Source organism: Telopea speciosissima, chromosome 8 (genome assembly GCF_018873765.1).
Source record: "Telopea speciosissima isolate NSW1024214 ecotype Mountain lineage chromosome 8, Tspe_v1, whole genome shotgun sequence".
NCBI lineage: Eukaryota > Viridiplantae > Streptophyta > Magnoliopsida > Proteales > Proteaceae > Telopea > Telopea speciosissima.
The window spans coordinates 2,472,423-2,490,470 of record NC_057923.1 but is presented as its reverse complement, the minus strand read 5'-3'; the positions used below and the strand labels follow the sequence as shown (position 1 = coordinate 2,490,470).

General features: G+C 38.7%; 1 protein-coding gene across 3 annotated transcripts in view; it reads left to right on the top strand.

Moving 5' to 3' along the window:
- The first annotated feature begins 552 nt into the window (after nucleotides 1-552).
- LOC122671714 (coiled-coil domain-containing protein SCD2-like) overlaps nucleotides 553-18,048 on the top strand; it is a 29,005-nt gene continuing 11,509 nt past the window's right edge. Inside the window, exons 1-12 of one of the 3 annotated variants that reach the window (XM_043869098.1) lie at nucleotides 553-795; nucleotides 895-1,255; nucleotides 1,853-2,028; nucleotides 5,464-5,466; nucleotides 7,490-7,565; nucleotides 7,720-7,761; nucleotides 7,902-7,964; nucleotides 13,700-13,749; nucleotides 13,844-13,871; nucleotides 14,041-14,115; nucleotides 14,586-14,696; nucleotides 14,781-14,841. In XM_043869098.1, coding sequence (XP_043725033.1) covers nucleotides 914-1,255; nucleotides 1,853-2,028; nucleotides 5,464-5,466; nucleotides 7,490-7,565; nucleotides 7,720-7,761; nucleotides 7,902-7,964; nucleotides 13,700-13,749; nucleotides 13,844-13,871; nucleotides 14,041-14,115; nucleotides 14,586-14,696; nucleotides 14,781-14,841 — 1,027 coding nt within the window. In that variant the 5' untranslated portion in view covers nucleotides 553-795; nucleotides 895-913. Of the gene's footprint in view, nucleotides 803-894; nucleotides 1,256-1,852; nucleotides 2,029-5,463; nucleotides 5,467-7,489; nucleotides 7,566-7,719; nucleotides 7,762-7,901; nucleotides 7,965-13,699; nucleotides 13,750-13,843; nucleotides 13,872-14,040; nucleotides 14,116-14,585; nucleotides 14,697-14,780; nucleotides 14,842-18,048 lie in introns of all 3 variants that reach the window. The other 2 variants (XM_043869097.1, XM_043869100.1) reach the window with 2 other exon arrangements.

Genomic DNA, 18,048 nt, shown 5'->3' with positions numbered 1-18,048 from the left:
AAAATCAAACCAAACAATTTCGAAATAGAATTCACCCCCGAAAATTGAAATAGAAATCAAATCAAATCAAGCCCTAATCTCCGTATACAATACCCGAAACCGAAAACCATATGGGCTAAGAGAGTGGGACCCATCAATAATTTAAAGTACAAATAAGTTACAGTGGACTGGTCGACTGGAGGGACATAGGTTAACCGAGTGAGTAGTTAAAGTTGATTCTGTAAACCACTGGTAAGTACGTTGGGATTAACCAAAACCGTCTGTTTCAGAAAATCAGCAATAGACCCTTGTCATCTCACGCAACGAGATTTTCATTGAATCAATTTCGCTTTCTGATAATAATGGAAGTCCAGGAATTCCAGGTTGGATTTTGGAATGCCGCCGCCAAAAAGAGTCGTTTCGTTCCAGCGTGTTTTCCGGTTTAAGTGAAACAAAAAAAAAAAAAAAAAACTGAAATACCGGCCGATACGACACCGACATTTCCGGGTCATAACACTTGAGGAGGTGAGATCGTTTTATGAGATGATGAGGATCGAATTGTGTTGGGAAGATGGAGAAGAGAGATAAATGTCTACCGCTTTGGACTCCTCGTAGTTCATAGTCTTCTTGTAGACCTTGGAGACTCCGGATTCTCAGTCTCTCTCTCTCGGGAGACACCAGTCGCCATGTCGTCTCAGATCGGATGGTGAAGAGGTCCTACAGTTTACGAATCAAAGCTTTCATTCCTTCCTCTTTCACTCCAGCGTAGTCCAACAACTTCGCCGACCTCTCATCTGCAGCAGTCAGAAGTCAGAACTCAGCAGTAAGATCTATCTTTCCGTTTTATCAGTTTTCGAGAATTTAGGGTTGGGTTTGATTCACATTTTCTCTCCCTTATGTCCTAATCACGAACATATTGACAATTGGTATAGATATGGATCGGAGACGAACCGAAAGTCCGATATATTCCCGGCAGAGGAGCGGCGGTTCTAGCAGCACTGGTTCGTCTTCACCTGCAAGGTCACCCGCTCACCACCATGCTCGTTCGGCGTCAACGATGGGTCTTTCCACCATCAAAAGAACTCAGAACGTCGCAGCAAAAGCTGCAGCGCAGCGACTCGCGCAGGTCATGGCATCGCAGACAGCTGACGACGACGACGACGACGATGACTTAGGCTTCCGATACAGTGCTCCTCCTCCCTCGTTTTCCAGCACTCTTAACAACAGTATACCCGCGATCTCGTCCGCGCGGCCGACTAGATCCCCGTCGCCTGCGGTAATTTAATAAATTCTATGTTCTTCCCTTCGATTATTTTTGTTCTCTGTTGTTTGGACTTAATCTGGTCTCGGTTGAATTGGTCGGAACATGCGAGATCGAATTTGAATTTGGTGTTTCTGCGGATTATGCTGGAAATTTAGCTTTCGAGTTTTACGCAAATTCAGTATACTAGAGATCTGGATTTGATAGTTCACAATTTTTTTTTGCTTTGCTCTTAAAATTTGTTTGATTGAAATCATGAGAAGATAATGAGTTAAGTACCCTGTGCTGTTTCCATTGAGTTGAAGTTCAGTGGATATTTTATAATTAAGTTTGCTGTTTTTCCGTTATTCAGAGCACATAAATTATGATCTGAATTGTATGTCTATTCTGTTTGAAGTTTTCATGGAAGTGGCACAAGATCTGCCAAAACTGCTGTGTTTTAAGCTGATGCAATTTTCACTTAGTCTTTCTCAAATTGCATTTTTGAAATGATCTTTCTCTCTCTCTTATGTGGGAGTCTATTATTGGGAAGGATGCGTGGTACTGTGAATAAATGCTTTCTAATTTCGTTGACATTGGAAGGCTAATTGGGCATTGTCATAATTTAATTAGTTAGGTCGGAACTTTGTAGAGCATACTGCTTCAGTTCGTTCTACCTCAGCTGGACGGCCATCAATCTCTGTTCGTTCTACACAATTGGTACCACCTAGTACTACTAGAACCTCAATGAGGACCCCAGTTTCCATACCACCGATAGAACCTCCTGCAACTAAACAAAGAGATAAAAGGTAAAGATTTTCATCTTGTTATGTGATATTTTTCTTTTTTTAGAACTATTTGTGACAATATGCTTTAAGATTGTAAGAGAACCACTTGTTCTACCATCCTGTAAATCTTTACATAATTGTGATCTATGATCCGTATTGTCTGGTATTCTTCACTTATTTCTTGGAAAGACTTGTGGCCTTGTTACCAAGATTCTGATGGATAAGAGCAATGAGGAACTCACACATTCAATACTGTTTGTTACTATTTTCGCTTATGAATTTGGTTTTGGGGGACTATATATTATTTGATTCATTGTGCCTTTATGGGCAAAGGTTATATTTCTGTGATTTATCTAGTCCAAGATTTTGTTGCATGTCCACTCTAGCCAAAAGGGCATTCGTCACATGTGAGGATGCAGTGTTTGTAAGTGAAGGAAGATTTTGATTAGGTATTTTTGTTTGTTGATTGAATTTATTGGGATGGGACTTTAAGCTATGCTGTTTCTTAGATCACTTTGACGAAGGCAAAGTTGTTCCAGTGAGTTTCTTCTGTTTATTTTTTAGTAAATACAAATTGATAGTGTTTATTGCTCAATGACAATATCAATTGGGATAAGGCTTAGTTCAGTTGGCTGCATCATGATTATATTTATTTCAGTGAGTTTTTTCTGTTTATTTTTTAGTAAATACAATTTGATAGTGTTTTATTACTCAATGGCAGTATCACTTGGGATAAGGCTTAGTTCTGTTTGCTGCATCATGATTATATTCTATTCTCTAATGAAACATCTTAGTTTTTTTTTTTTTTAAATTGGGACTTCAACTTTCCAGCAACCATAAGTCATAACATCAATTTCTTAATTCCCTTGAGGTTGTAAGTGGTCGCCTCTTGGTCACCTTTGGGCCACTATAACCACCCAAAGACAACAACAACAACAAGAAGCTCAGCCTTATCCCAACTTAATGGGGTCAGCTACATGGATCCAAACAAAACAAAGTAGGGAAAATTGCGGTTTAATCAATAAAAAAGGGAGTGAAGGGATGGGCAGAGAGGGATGGGAAATGAGATGAGAAACGAAAAATGGGAAAAGTGGGTTGGAGAATGAGATGAGAAACGAAAAACAAAAATTGACACATGAAAGATGAAATATGAAAGTAAGAGGAAAGAGGCACAGCTCAACAAGTCAGGATAATCTCAGCTTTGCTGCATGGATCCTTGCCCTCCAATAGGCCCTATCCGAGGTCATACTTGGAACAAGACCTAGACTATGCATGTCCTTCCTCACAACTCCTTCTATGGTCATTTTAGGCCTGCCCCTAGCTCTTTTAGCTCCTTCAATTGGAATCATACCACTCCTTATTGGGGCGTCCCTAAGCCTCCGTTGAATATGACCATACCACCTTAAACGAGACTCTCGTAACTTGTCATTGGTTAGGGCAACTTCCAAGTCAGCTCTTATAAGTTTGTTCCGTACTTTATCCTTCCTAGTTTTTCCGCTGTCCATACATCCATCTTAAGATCCTCATTTCTGCTACACATAGCTTCTCAATGGGACACTTCTTAACTGCCCAACATTCTGCTCCATGCAATATAGCCGGATGTACAACAGTCCTATAGAACTTTCCTTTAAGCTTTAAAGGAATACGTCGGTCACATAGCACTCCAGACGTACCTCTTCACTTCATCCATTCGACTTTAATTCTCAGGGAAACATCATCCTCTATGTCACCTTCATATGATTGACCCCAGATAACTAAAATGGTTGCTCAGCGGGATCTCTCTTTCCTCAGTTCACACCATGTCAGTATCCATCATAATGTGACTAAAATTACACTTCATATATTCCGTTTTCGTTCTATTAATCTTAAAGCTTCTTGCTTCCAAGGTTGATCTCCATAACTCTAACTTAGCGTTTATCCCTTCTTTTGTCTCATCAACCAACGATATCATCGGCAAAGAGCGTACACCACTGGACCTCATCTTGAATGTTCTTGGTTAGGTCATCCATAATAAGCGCTAAAAGGTAAGGGCTTAAGGTTGATCCCTGATGTGACCCAATCGTAATTGGGAATCCTTGCCCTGACCTCCCACAGATCTCACTATAGTCACCACGCCCTTATACACATCTTTAATTACATCCACATATTTACTCGACAACCCTCTGGTCACTAGAACATGCCAGATTAATAAACACATTCTAACTTTGGTTCCCTGATGATGTGCATACATTTATTGTAGAATGTAAAATGCTTCTTAACTGCAAACACTTCCAAGCATTACTGTGCTTATGCACTTGGATGATTGACGTTTAGGACCTTTATAGACTAGTTTTAGTATGCAGCAACATGCCACTCTAAAGTTAGGCATCATCGAAGGCTCTTGAAATTAAAATTTCAAATTGCATAGGAATAGAAGAGGAGTGTTGTTATGCATAACTGTATTAGAATGAAAAAGAACATTATAACAACTCAGTAGTTCAAATATGATAATGCTTTTCTTTTCAGCATGCCGCTCCGCGAGCAGAGTTGCTTGCTTTTCTTCCTGATCTAAAAGCTAGACGGGTAGCTAAGCGAACGGGAGCTAAAATTGTTGCTATGGCCAGTTACCCGAGCATGGGTACTACAGTCACTCAATCCAAGGTTGGTCTATGATCATGGTTATGTGCTCTACGATCAGAGAACCTTCGGTTGAAGGTTGAGCTAAGTCAGAAGGACTGAGTTTCACTAAGATGTCCCTCCTCATGGATGAAGGACTAACCGCAAGTGACAATGAAAAGGTTGCTTTTTTATGGGTGTAACATGTGGTAAAAGAATCATTTGAAACCTTACCAAGTAAAATAAACTCATTCTATTTATTTTAAAATTATTTTCATATCCTTATAAATTTCAAATGTTAGAAGATGTTTGTGTTGGTAACTTGGTATTTGGTTTCTTTTCGTCCACCCCATCCTGGAAACTTCCAATAGGTAGCACTTAAGTGTCGGGGCAAGATTATTTTGTTGAATTCATCTAATGTTTCCCCGCCATGTTTCTCATCTTTTTACCTCTAGGTATGTTTTGTTGCTTGGCAAGTGAGACGTAAAACAAAGTGAAGGACACCTTGACTAATTTCCTTTTCTTTAGTGAATCTTGGTCTATTTGGATGGCTAAAGAAAGTGTTCATTGGTAGATGGCTTTTCCTTGTCTCCCGCTCTAAAAAGGATGAAAATAGCCAAAGCGCCAGGTCCAGGTCCAGATGGGGTCCCAATAGAAGTGTGGAAGAGCTTAGGATGGTATGGCTAATCTTGGTTAACTAAGTTGTTTAATGAAGTTTTTGTCATTATGTGCACTGTGAGAATGCCAGATGAATGGAGGAGAAGCATTGTGGTCTCGATTTACAAAAATAGAGGCGATATCCAAAGTTGCAACAACTATAGAGGCATAAAACTTACAAGTCATACTATGAAATTATGGGAGAGGGTTATTGAAATACACTTGAGAAAAGAGACCTCTATTTCGGAGAACCAATTTGGTTTTATGCCGGGAAGATCCACAATAGAAGCTATCTATTTACTTAGGAGACTCATGGAAAGATTTAGAGAGAGCAAAAAGGATCTTCACATGGCCTTTATTGATCTAAAGAAAGCTTATAACAGAGTTCCTAGGGATTTAATGTGGCATGTGGTAAAGATGAGAATGTTTCGAGTAAGTATGTGAACTTAATTAAAGATATGTATGATGGTGTGGTGAGTGGTGACTAGTGTTAGAAATGTTAGGGGTCAAGGTAGTGAATTCCCAATTACAGTTGGGTTACACCAAGGATCAGCCTTAAGCCCTTATCTGTTTGTGCTTACCATAGATGAGTTAACTAGAAGCATCCAAGGTGAGGTTCCTTGGTGCATGCTTTTTGTTGATGACATTGTTTTGGTGGACGAAACAAAGGCTGGAATTAATAACAAATTGGAGCTATGGGGATCAACCTTGGAATCAAGGTTTTAAGATAAGTAGAATGAAGACGAAGTATGTGGTTTGTAACTTTAGCAACTCCGGGACGGATAATGAGGGAGTAACAGTTGATGGGATGGAGATTCCACAAAGTGACTTTTTCAGGTATCTAGGATCAATCATCAGTAAGGAAGTTGATATAGAAGATGATGTCTCTCAAAGGATTAGAGTAGGTTGGATGAAGTGGAGAAGTGCATCCGGAGTGTTATGTGATCGACAAATCCCTTTAAAGCTTAAAGAAAAATTTTACAGGACAGTCATAAGACCGGCTATTATGTATGGTGCAGAGTGTTGGGCAGTCAAGAAGTGCCATATAGATAACCTAAGTGTAGCGGAGTTGAGGATGCTGAGATGGATGATTGGCAAGGAAGGATAAAATAAGTAATGATATTATTACAGCTGGCCTGGGAGTAGCCCCAATTCAAGATAAGCTAAGAGAAAGTTGGCTGAGGTGGCATGACCATGTTCAACTGAGGCCTTTGGATGCCCCAGTTCGGAAGAATGACCCGAAAATGATTGAAGGTGTTAAAAGAGCTAGGGGCAGGCCTAAAATGATCCTAGGAGAAGTGGTGAGGAAAGAAATGCATAGTTTAGGACCTGCTACAAGTATGTCGTTGAATAGCGGTTTGGAGGGTTAGGATCCCCGTTGCTGACCCCGGTTACGCAATTTAGGACTGTTTTGTTTGTTGCTATTGTTGTTATTTTCCTTTATCTTTTATCTTATTTTCGCTAGGATCCATGTGGCCGAACCCATTTAGTTGGGATAAGGCTGAGTTGTTGTTGTACTGTTGTGGATGGAAAAAAAAAAAAAAAAAAAAACCATGTGAAGGACATCTTGACGAGTTTCCTTCTCTTTAGTGAATCTTGGTCTGTTTGGATGGCTAAAGAAAGTGTTAATTGGTAGATGGCTTTTCCTTGTCTTCTGCTTTATTTTACTTTTTCACTGTTGCGGATGAAAAAATAAAGAAAAAAACATGGACTTTGCCACTATCCCACGGAAAACACTCCAATGGTTGAATCAACTCATTGACATTGCAGTGACTCAATCCCATATATCCAGTTCTGAATCCAAGTTACAACAGTCACCTCATAGCTGCAAGTGTTGTAGCGTTATTTATTGAGTGCTTCAGGGAGTCATCCCTACAACTAATAGGAGACTATAGGGGTACAGGTTCTCTTGATTTCTTGAGATTTCTTTACCCATGTTGCAATCAGACACCTGAGTCTAATTCTCTCGTTTATGGTGGTCGTTGAGAGAGAGAGAGAGAGCGAGCGAGAGAGAGAGAGAGAATTCCCTTTGTGCTTCACTTAATTTCCTCAGCATTAAGGACTCCTCTTTGGCCCTTTAATATTCCTCGACTTTTCACATCTAAGGTTTTTGCGGTTGTAAGTCGTAACATGTGCTTTTATGAAATTTAAATTTGTCTAATGGAACATAGGGTACTGTGAATCATTTTCCTTTGATTGGTTGAGTAGTGTTGACTGACAAGCAGTGCAGGTTTGTGTCAGATATGGGACATCTTAACTTAAAAGATTCAGGAAATCAGCGTGATGCTTCGGCACTTCATGACGAGGTATGTCCTCATGTTTAAGTTGTAAAAAGAAAGCTTTATCAGTGAATGTTGGGCGTGTTCCTTGAAAATATAATGTGAGAACAGTTTGTTTGGCTATGAAGTTTGGAATTTTAATATGGAAAATATTGACGAGCTGTTGTCTTCTTAAATGCAGCTTGATATGCTACAGGAAGAGAATGAGAATATTCTTGAGAAGGTTGTGTTGGTTTTTCTTCCTTTTGTTTCTCTTCCCCCCCTCCCCCTTCTTTCTCCTGATCAAACTAGGGTGTAGTGAGTAGTCTTGCTGCCCATGGTTTCAATATGAATGTGGTATTTATATTAGTATGTGCTGTACAGCTCCGTCTTGCAGAAGAGAGGTGTGAAGAAGCTGAGGCCAGAGCTAGAGAGCTTGAGAAACAGGTCATTTGTTGTTCTATTCATTTGCTTATTTAATATTTCGCTTATCCAAGGGTATGCTGAAGGGAAGATATCTGAAAGATCCCTCACGAAAAGAATCATTTCAAAAAAATACTACCGTTTTACATTTTTATATCTGTCGACTATTTAGAGATAAAACTATCTCATAGGCATATGAAATGACTAAAACACCCATAACAATTTCTCTAAAATGAGAATTATTGTGTGTTTTTGTCAATAACGTGCTATAAGAGGACAAATTATTGAAAAGTCTAAGAACTAGACTTTCGAAGGGTTTATATAACACTTCAATTATGATATTTAGGGACATTTTTTTCATTTTGTACTTTCCTATAGCTAAAGCTTTAAGAAGGGATTATGAGATGTGTTTTTATCATATGGACTTAGTAGATATGAATTTAAACATTGCTTTTTTAGATATAATTCTTTTATTAATTGGTTTTCTAGAGATTTTCCTCAAGGCTAATGGTAGGGATCTCTACCTTTGAATGGGACCATTGGGAAGAAAACCTTGCACCCCTTTCTTCAAATTACATTTTTTACATAAACCTTAAGTTGACATTTTTTCTAGAGATGTATGGAGATCTACCTTGGAGTCAAAAGGTCTTAAGATAAGTAGAACAAAGACAGAGTACATGGTGTGCAACTTTAGCCACAATATGTCGGTTAATGAGGTAGTCAAGATTGATGATAAAGAGATACCTCAATGTGATTATTTAGATAACTTGGCTCTAATATAAATAAAGAAGGCGATATCGAGGATGATGTTTCTCAAAGAATTAAAATAGGATGGCTGTGGAGAGGTGCAACCGGTGTTTTGTATGATTGGCGTATCCCTTTAAACCTCGAAGGGAAATTTATAGAACTGCCATATGACCGGCTATGATATATTGTGTGGAATGTTGGGCTGTGAAGAAGTGTAGTGCAATCTGGGTCGGGTTAACTTTTATTGGATTGCTTGCGGGCCCACCCAACCAAGAAAACACTCAAATCCATGTGTTAGTGGCAGAATAGTAAATAATTCAATGTCTAAAGGAGGATGGCAACTTTGTAAATTAGTTGAAGTTCATGAAGGGATGGCAGAGTTGTAATTATTCAGAACTCCCAAACAAAAGCAATGGATTTGTAATGTGCTAGTGGAAAGGGTAAACTAGGAAATGAAATAAAATAAAATTAAGGACAAAGGAGAATAAGGGAGAAAAAAGGATATTAAGGAAAACTAAAAGATAATAAAATAAAGGAACAAAGAGAATAGTGGAATGGGGGGTGTCGTCTCCTACCTCTAGCACAAACCAGAGACGGAAACCAGATTTGATTCGAAGAGGAAAACTCCTTCAATAAGGATCCACTCGACCTGAAATTACTAGGGCAAGGTCCTTGCTACTACTGGCCCTCCTAAATGACATCCATATTGAGTGGGAATAAGAAACAATAGAGTGATGTGGACAGATCTGAAACCATACCAGGCGACCTTCATTGTTGCAGGTTTCTACAAGTGCTTGATTCTCACAGCAAAGTAAACTTTTGGGCTTGAGTCTCTATGTATGAATCACTTTAGGGTGATAATTCAACAGCCCAAAACTCAAGACCAATTGATTGGGGACAAAGAGGGCAGCAATGGGTTTCTTTTAAATCCAGTATTGTCGTCCCACAGTGAAAATATAAACCAGTGGAAAAGAAAGGGAGAAAGGAGAAGAAGAAGAAGAATAGAAGAAAATATCAGAGGAGGGGAGAGAGAGGTCACACAACCATTGCTATGTAGTACCAACCAGCACCATAAACAACTCAATCAAAATTCCATTCTCAAATTTGAAACTTGCGCAGGTCGCAACCTTGTATTTAAAGAATCAGTAAAGACTCCTAACTAAAACTGATAACTGAAATAAAATCCTATCTAAAACTCTATCAATGGAAATAAAAGGAGATTATAAATAACTCAAACTCTTAATCGACCCAGTTTCAGATAAACCCAACTAATAAAAGAAAAATATCCTACTAAATTCAAAACTTAATTGGACCCAGTTCATCTTCATATGGATTACCCTACGGGTTTAGCCCGGTCCAAGAAATTGCACCTGCATCAAAGCGTCACGTAGATAAACCAAGAGGGGCGGAGATGAGGATGTTGAGATGGATGTGTGGAAAGACTAGGAAGGATAAAGTAAGGAATGACCATATTAGAGCGGAGTTGGGAGTTGTCTCTACACTCGAGAAACTACGAGAGAGTCGTTTGAGCGGCATGGTCATGTTCAATGGAGGCCTTGGGATGCACAAGTACGCAAGACTGATTTGATTCAAATTGAAGGATCTAAAAGAGCTAGGGGCAGGCCTAAAATGACACTAGGAGAAGTAGTGAGGAAAGACATGCATAGTTTGGGCCTTGTCTCTAGTATGGCCTCGAATAAAGCTAATTGGAGGGCAAAGATCTATGTAGTGGATACCATTCCCTGAGTTTCTATCGTTGTTGTTGTGCTCTCGTCCTTATACTATTATTTTGATTTTATTGTCTTTGCACGGATTCATGTAGCCGACCCCATTTAATTGGGATAAGGTTGAGTAGTTGTTGTTGTAGACAATCTAACAGATGTCTGATCCATTTATGTTATCTTATACTATTACAAATTCTTTCTGTCATCAGATAAAGTATAGTTGTTGGTGTAATAGACATTACTTTGTTCTGTCTTTCATCTTGCTCTTATATCTTCCTTATTCTTGCTTCTCAGAGTAAATAAGTTCACATATTTTTGATTCATTATTTATTTCAGTTGATGAATTCCGGAAAGCTTTACTTGTCACTGTTTAATGTGTCCTGAGTTCTTTGTTGCATTTTTACAGGAGTAAGTTCTCCATCTGAGACTGACATGAACTGTGAGATCTGGCAAACTTAAAGCTATATTTAATAAATGTTTTGGAAATTAACCAATTCAGTGGATTATAACATGAGTGTCAATAAATTGAACCTCATCTTTGTTACTTAGGAAATATTCTAATGAAATGAGTACCGCTTCAAGTGAAAATGTTGCTGGCTGCTCTAATATAGCTACTTTTCCAGCTGCCTTACCCTATTTCAGCAAAGTGGACCCAATCGTTTGGTCATTCTGAGTATTGAATAGATAAGAAATCACCTGGATTGACCACATGTCAAATATGGTATCCTATCTTGACTGTATGGCCACCTTGTATGGGGCTATTCCCCTCGTTTTCCCCACAATAGTTCTATTCTCCAAACAAGTTTGATTATTCCAAACAATTTTCAAAACATTATTCTAACACATGGTGACGTTGAGTTTAAAGTCAATAGATAATTAGATGATGATCTAGATAACATTTCCATATAGTTTGGGTGCAATAGGCACTACCATGTAGCTAAAGGCCGAGGTAGTTTGAAGGGTTTCTGGCTAGAGAAAAAATGCTTGCAGATCCCTACCCCCATAATTTTATTGTATATGTTGAACAAGGAATTGCGAAAATGCAGAAATTTTGCATCAGAATTCAAGGGTGTTGGAATGCAACATGTGTTTGACAAGTGCTCCAAAACCCATTGTGAAGAATCCTTGCAACATAGCATATCTTAGACTTGTCTTTTGTGTACCCAAAAATTGATAAATTTGTTAGGTTAACTCACTTAATTTTCACCATTTCAATATACAAACAACAACAAACTCAGCCTTATCCCAACTTAATGGGGTCGGCTACATGGATCCAGACAGATAAAGTAGGGAAACTGCAGTCTAAACAAAAGGAAAATGAGATGAAAAAAGAAAAAGGAAAACAACAAAGGAAGATGGAAAATGAAAGAAAAATGAGAGGTGAAAGATTAAACTAAAGAGGAAAGAGGCACAACCCAGCTTGTCAGGAGAATCTTAGCAAGATGGGGTCTACAACATGGATCCTTGCCCTCCAGTCTGCTCTATCTGAGGTCATACTTGGTACAAGACCTAGACTATGCATGTCCTTCCTCACAACTTCTCCTATGGTCATTTTCGGCCTGCCCCTAGCTCCTTTTTTTTTGGGGGAATTGGGAGCTTTATATATATATATTTCTTTTTTAGGGGGGGGGGGGGGAACTGGGGAGGGGGGAAGGTAACAGCCAGGAAACTCGAACTCGAGACCTCCTGGTGAGCATGGGCATGAAGCACACCACAGCTCACCAACTGCGCTAGGCAGCTGCTGTTCCTGTCCCTAGATCTTTTAGCTCTTTCAATTGGGATCATGTCACTCCTCCTTACTGGGGCGTCCCTAGGCCTCCGTTGCACATGACCATACCACCTCAAACGACTCTCTCTGAGCTTGTCATTGGTCTGGGCAACACCCAAGTCCGCTCTAAAACGTTCATTCCTTATGTTATCCTTCATAGTTTTTCCGCACATCCATCTTAACATCCGCATCTCTGCTACACAGCTTCTCAATATGACATTTTTTTAACTGCCCAACATTCAGCCCCATACATTATAGCAGGTCGAACAACAGTCCTATAGAACTTTCGTTTAAGCTTTAAAGGAATATGTTGATCACACAACACTCTGGACGCACTTCTCCATTTCATCCATCCCGCTTTAATTCTCTGCGGAACATCATCATCTATGTCACCCTCTTTACTTATGATTGACCCCAGGTATCTAAGATAGTCACCATGGTTTAAAGTATTGGTACATATCATATCGTATCGGTATCGGTCGGTACCAATACGATACATACCTATACGTCTCTCTCTCTCTCTCTCTCTTAAAATGAACTGTCTTAGATTGTATCAAAATGTATCGACCAATACGATATGATACGATGCGATCGATACGTATTGATACATATCGATACATCCAATAAAGGATTCCGTGGGTGGTTTAATACGTATCGATGTGTATCGATACGTATTGGTTGATACGGCTCAATACATACCTATACATACCGATACGTACCGATACATTCCATAAAAAAGCCATTTTCACTCACAGACTCGATACAACTCCTATTCTAACAGAAAATTGAAGGAAAACTCTCAACCTAACTAAAATCTTGCATTTAATCTTGGTTTTTCACACTTTTGGACTAAAAAATGAATCAAGTGAGTGCTACAACATCATCCTTTGCATCATCCAATACTCTTCATGGCTATAGACGATTACAACATGTAAGAAACATCATCTTTTATAATAATTTCAATTTAATGCACTTGTCTGGTTATACATTATTCTCCATTTTAGTGTTTATGCATGATAGATGTTATATATTGCTTGTTTATATTGTTTTTTGTGTCCAAAAGTGTATTTCCATGTGTATTTTGACCATTTTTATGTGTTTCTGCACCGTTCGATATGTATCTCCGATAGAATATGTCTCTTAAAATCACTTGACCGATACGATACCCAATACCGATACTTTAAACCTTGATAGTCACTTTGTGGTATCTCTTTTTCCTCAATTTACACCATGTCAGAATCCATTATAGTAAGACCAAAAGTACACCTAATATGCTCCGTCTTCGTTCTACTAATCTTAATGCCTCTTGTTTCCAAGGTTGATCTCCACAGCCTCTTGTTTCCTTGATAGTCACTTTGTGGTATCCCTGCTTTAGTCTCATCCACCAAAACGATATCATCGGCGAAGTGCATACACCACAGGACCTCGTCTTGGATAACCCTTGGATTTTTCAATTATAATTTAATTTTGTTGATACCTTGATTTAAAGATTTCATTCTAAAAGTATGCTGTTTTAATAGGTTGCTGCTCTTGGAGAAGGTGTATCTTTGGAAGCCAAATTGTTGAGCAGGTGGATTTGGGATTTAATGATTTATGTGACATAAGTTTTATCTGTGACATTCTTTTCTGTTATACTTATGGCTTTGTATGTGATACAACTGCAGAAAGGAAGCGGCACTGCGTCAAAGAGAGGTAAATAGGCAGTACTTATTGTGTTCGAGTTCAATTATATAAATGAATGTTTACCTATACTTATTTCCAATTTGCTGATGGAGAAGTTTTGAGACTGCTGTGGCATGGGAGTTTCCTTTGTTATGGGGACTATTGTTAATGGTTATACAAACAAAATTCCTTGTGTCAGGCTGCTCTTAAAGCCGCAAAACAATCAAAGGATGGGAGAGATGAAGAAGTTGCAGCTCTTCGGTCTGAAGTTGAGGTAACATATGCTAATCTGTAGGATTTCATGCTCTATTTTTACTTTTCATATATTTCTAATCTAACTCTAGCATTTTATGATGTATAGTCAATAGTGTATTATAGTGCTTTGTGTTAAAGTGTGTTTCATGGGTTGTGTTCCATGGACAGTGTACCGTGGGATAGAGTTTAGTTTGTTATGTCTCTTTAGTCTCCTTAGTTATTTCCTATTGTAATTATTCTAGCTGTTTCCTATTATGATCAGACTTTGACTCTTAGTAGGATGTCCTACTAAGAGTTGGTTTTTAGTTAATATAAAAGTGAAGGCTAGTCCATGATAGAAGTATTCACTCTCTATTGTGGTTCAAGCTTTCCCCCCATATTTCTCCGTTGATCTCTCTCTCCTTTCTCCTTCTTTCTCTTCTCTATCTTGTGCATAGGTGCTGATTACCAGTACTTGCATTGCTACACTTTGCTTTTTCTTTGAATCAGAGTGCAAAAGATGAGGCTGCAGCTGCAGTGGAACAGCTTCGAGAAGTAGAATCTGAAACAAAATCTCTTCGCTCAATGACTCAGAGAATGATCTTGACTCAGGAAGAGATGGTACGCACCTTTCACCACGTTAGTGATTTTATTATTTATATGCTCCTTTAAGATATTAATGTATATTTTGGATATGGATTTCAGGAGGAAGTTGTCCTTAAGAGATGCTGGCTTGCTCGATATTGGGGTTTAGCTGTACGACATGGTAATCTTAATCACCTACTGCTCTTGGGGCTTTCTTTTAATGGTAAAAAATGGCCAAATGTTCTCTGTGCTGGGGGCGCAGGCTGCGCCCAGACACATGGGGGTGGGCGAAATGACCATCCTGCCCCCTGAATGGCCAGCCCATGTGTCTGGCCGCAGTCTGCACTGCTGCACAGAGAACATCAGCCCGTAAAAAAATATATGTTTTAGTGTTTAGATCAGATTTATATTAAAGGAGTTATGCACCGGTCAAACTTAATTTGGTGAGTGCGAATGTCAAAATCGCTCTGAATGAAAATATTTTTTTAGACATCAAAACGAATGAAGATTTATGGAATTTTTAGCAATGTTTCACCATATTAAGATTTATGGAATTTTTAGATTTGAGAAAACCCCAACATTAGAAAGTTGAAAATTGCACCTACCGCCGAAAATCCAGTTGTTGTTCTTGAACTGGGGGGTTGACTTTTTTTCCTTTTGGAATTTGATTTTTTAACTATTTTTATTAGATTCAAATAGGGATATTTGCTTATTTATGAATAATGTCTTAAGTAAATGAAATACTAATACAAAAACATTCACTTAAATGATATTAGGCATAAATAAATGTCTGTCCTGGTTTCTGGTATAAGTAAGTGTCTGTCTTGGTTTCCCACTAAGTGAAACTCCTATTTGGACTTCGTTTTTGCAAAATCTGATAGTGTCATTGTGCTTAAATGTCCTAAAATAGGATTAGTACCAAGTTTCAGCCCCAAAATCGGTCTAAAACCCATTGAAACCAGCCATCGAGTTGGAAAAAAAAATTACCCCACCTCGAGAGATCTCGAGCCAACTCGGAAATTTTGCTAGTCGAAACCTGTACTTGATACGAGTTTTAGTTCCTTGGTTTTGTTAAGTGCCAACCATGCCCATCTGATGCAGATTTATCACCAAACTGGGCTTCTTTTATTAGGAATAAGGCTAGGGTTGGGTAATATACATGTTGGGCTTTTGATCTCATGGGTTTTCTATGTAATAGGCTACTTTATGGGTCTAAAATATGGGTACTAAGGTTACATATGGGATTAGTTAGTAGATTTTTTTTTATTTGGTTAAGTGATCATGTGACTATTTAATTGTTATGTAAGTTGGGCTGGATTAGGAATCTATAAGTCCAGCCATGTTTTGAGTCTATTTCCTTTAGTATTTCAGTTTCTTAGTCAGTTTAAGTTACCTAATAGATTCATAAAAAATAAAAAAAAAAGTTACCTAATATGTTAGGATTGGGTTAGGCCTTTCCTTTTTAGAGTAGGAGTCTATTTTTGAGTATTTTATATAAGGTTGTGAGGTGGGCAAACATTGAACATGAATTTTGATATTAATGAAAAGCTTTTTGCTGCTCTTCTTCTCCATTGAAGATTTTTGTCTTGTGTTTGATCAAGGTTTTGGTGGGATGGTGTTTGATCCAATCGACCCCTTACGGTATAAAGCCTGGGTGGATCGTTTGAAGGGGTCGGTGTTTGATTTGATTGACACCTTGCGGTGGGAAGCCCAGGTGGTTCGAATTGGTTATTTGTTTTCTCCATTGCTATTACGTTCAAGTTCTACATTCAAGTTCTATTTCAAGAGTGATTCTACATCATCAAGCATTGTTCAAGTCTACAACATCACCCCAAGTTAGATCCAATCTGTTCTTCATCCACAAGTAAGTCTAAAACTGAAAACCTGTAACTATTCTTCTTCCCTTCTAGAAGGTCACATGCAAGGTGATTTTCGCGAGAATTCTGCCCAGCCAAATCTAACCGATAGAACCTGCTAAAATTTTAATTGAATCTTCCACGAACTCTAAGAGTGACTTGATCCAAATTTCATTACCATCCACCCAGCCGATTGTCTGAAATTATACTTTTACCCCTCTCTCCTATCTCTACTAGGAAACCTCTATAACTCCAGATTTAACCATCTGATTTAGCTGTAATTTTCAGCATATATTCCCCTCCACCCTCCCCACACTTAACCTAAATATTAAGCCCATTCAACCACTTTATTTCCTGTTATTGTAAACCTTAGATTCCATCATCTTCCACCTTTCAAAACCCTAAACCTAACTTGCTACCAATTCATTCGAGCACACATTCCTCCATTAAAACTTAACGTAACCTTCACTGATAGACTCCCCTACACCTGCCTAGCATTATCAACACCTCAAACCCTAACCCTAATTGTGACCTAAAATCATATTCTGCCCCAATTGGATTACCTGTTCATAACAGATCCTGGTTTACTGGCTCCTAGTTGGTCTCCTACCAATCTAGGACTACATTACCATCTGATCTTATTGTGTCTTATAAAAATGGATGCAATATATGTTTTGTGCATCTACCTTACATAAAATGGTTTTTTTTTAAGGTATGATAAATTAAAATGAACATGATAAATTAAAGTGAACATGAGTTTTTAAAAAAAAAATTAGAATCAAGGAATCAAATGTCAATTGTAATCAATTTGGTCCCTATCGCTTTGTCACAGTACTTATGGGCTAACAGGTCACACTTTGGCCAAGTATCCTACAAAAAGACTCCCAAGAGCCAGAGGTATTAAAGGAATGACCATAGGAATGGGCACATCATGACTTTGTCGATATGGGAATACAACAGACTTGCTCATGCTGAGATAAGGCAACTTCTGGGAACACGTACAAATCTTTCAACAACCTTTCATAGCCTCGAGTGGCGAATCAATTCTGAAGATCGTTGCTTGAACCAATTCTCGAATGCATTTCAAGGTTGAGGGGGGAGAAGCTGATACTGGGACACATGGACTATCTATTAGTTGGTTTCCGGCTCCTGGATTGCAAGGGTTGCCTCCAATCATACTCCACCCTTTGAGCCGTGAGAGTTCCACCATGTTTCTCATACCAAACGTTTCGATATCGTTTCGCCTAAAAGCTCTAACTGTTAGGGAAGGGTAGCGTCAATGTATACATTAATACTCCCCTGCACGTGTAGGCCAAGATCCCATGGTCCTTGCATGTGGAGCTCATGTGGCATTTCTTCGCACAACACCAAGGGAGAAGAAGTGTTGGCCCTTACCCGATTTTTGCACTCCCAAGAATCGAACATTCTACCTCCCTGCTCTGATACCATTTTTGCTACCATTTCACCTAAAAGCTTGTACTGTTAGGGAAGGGCAATGCCAAAATATTCAATAACACAAGCCTCATCTGGGA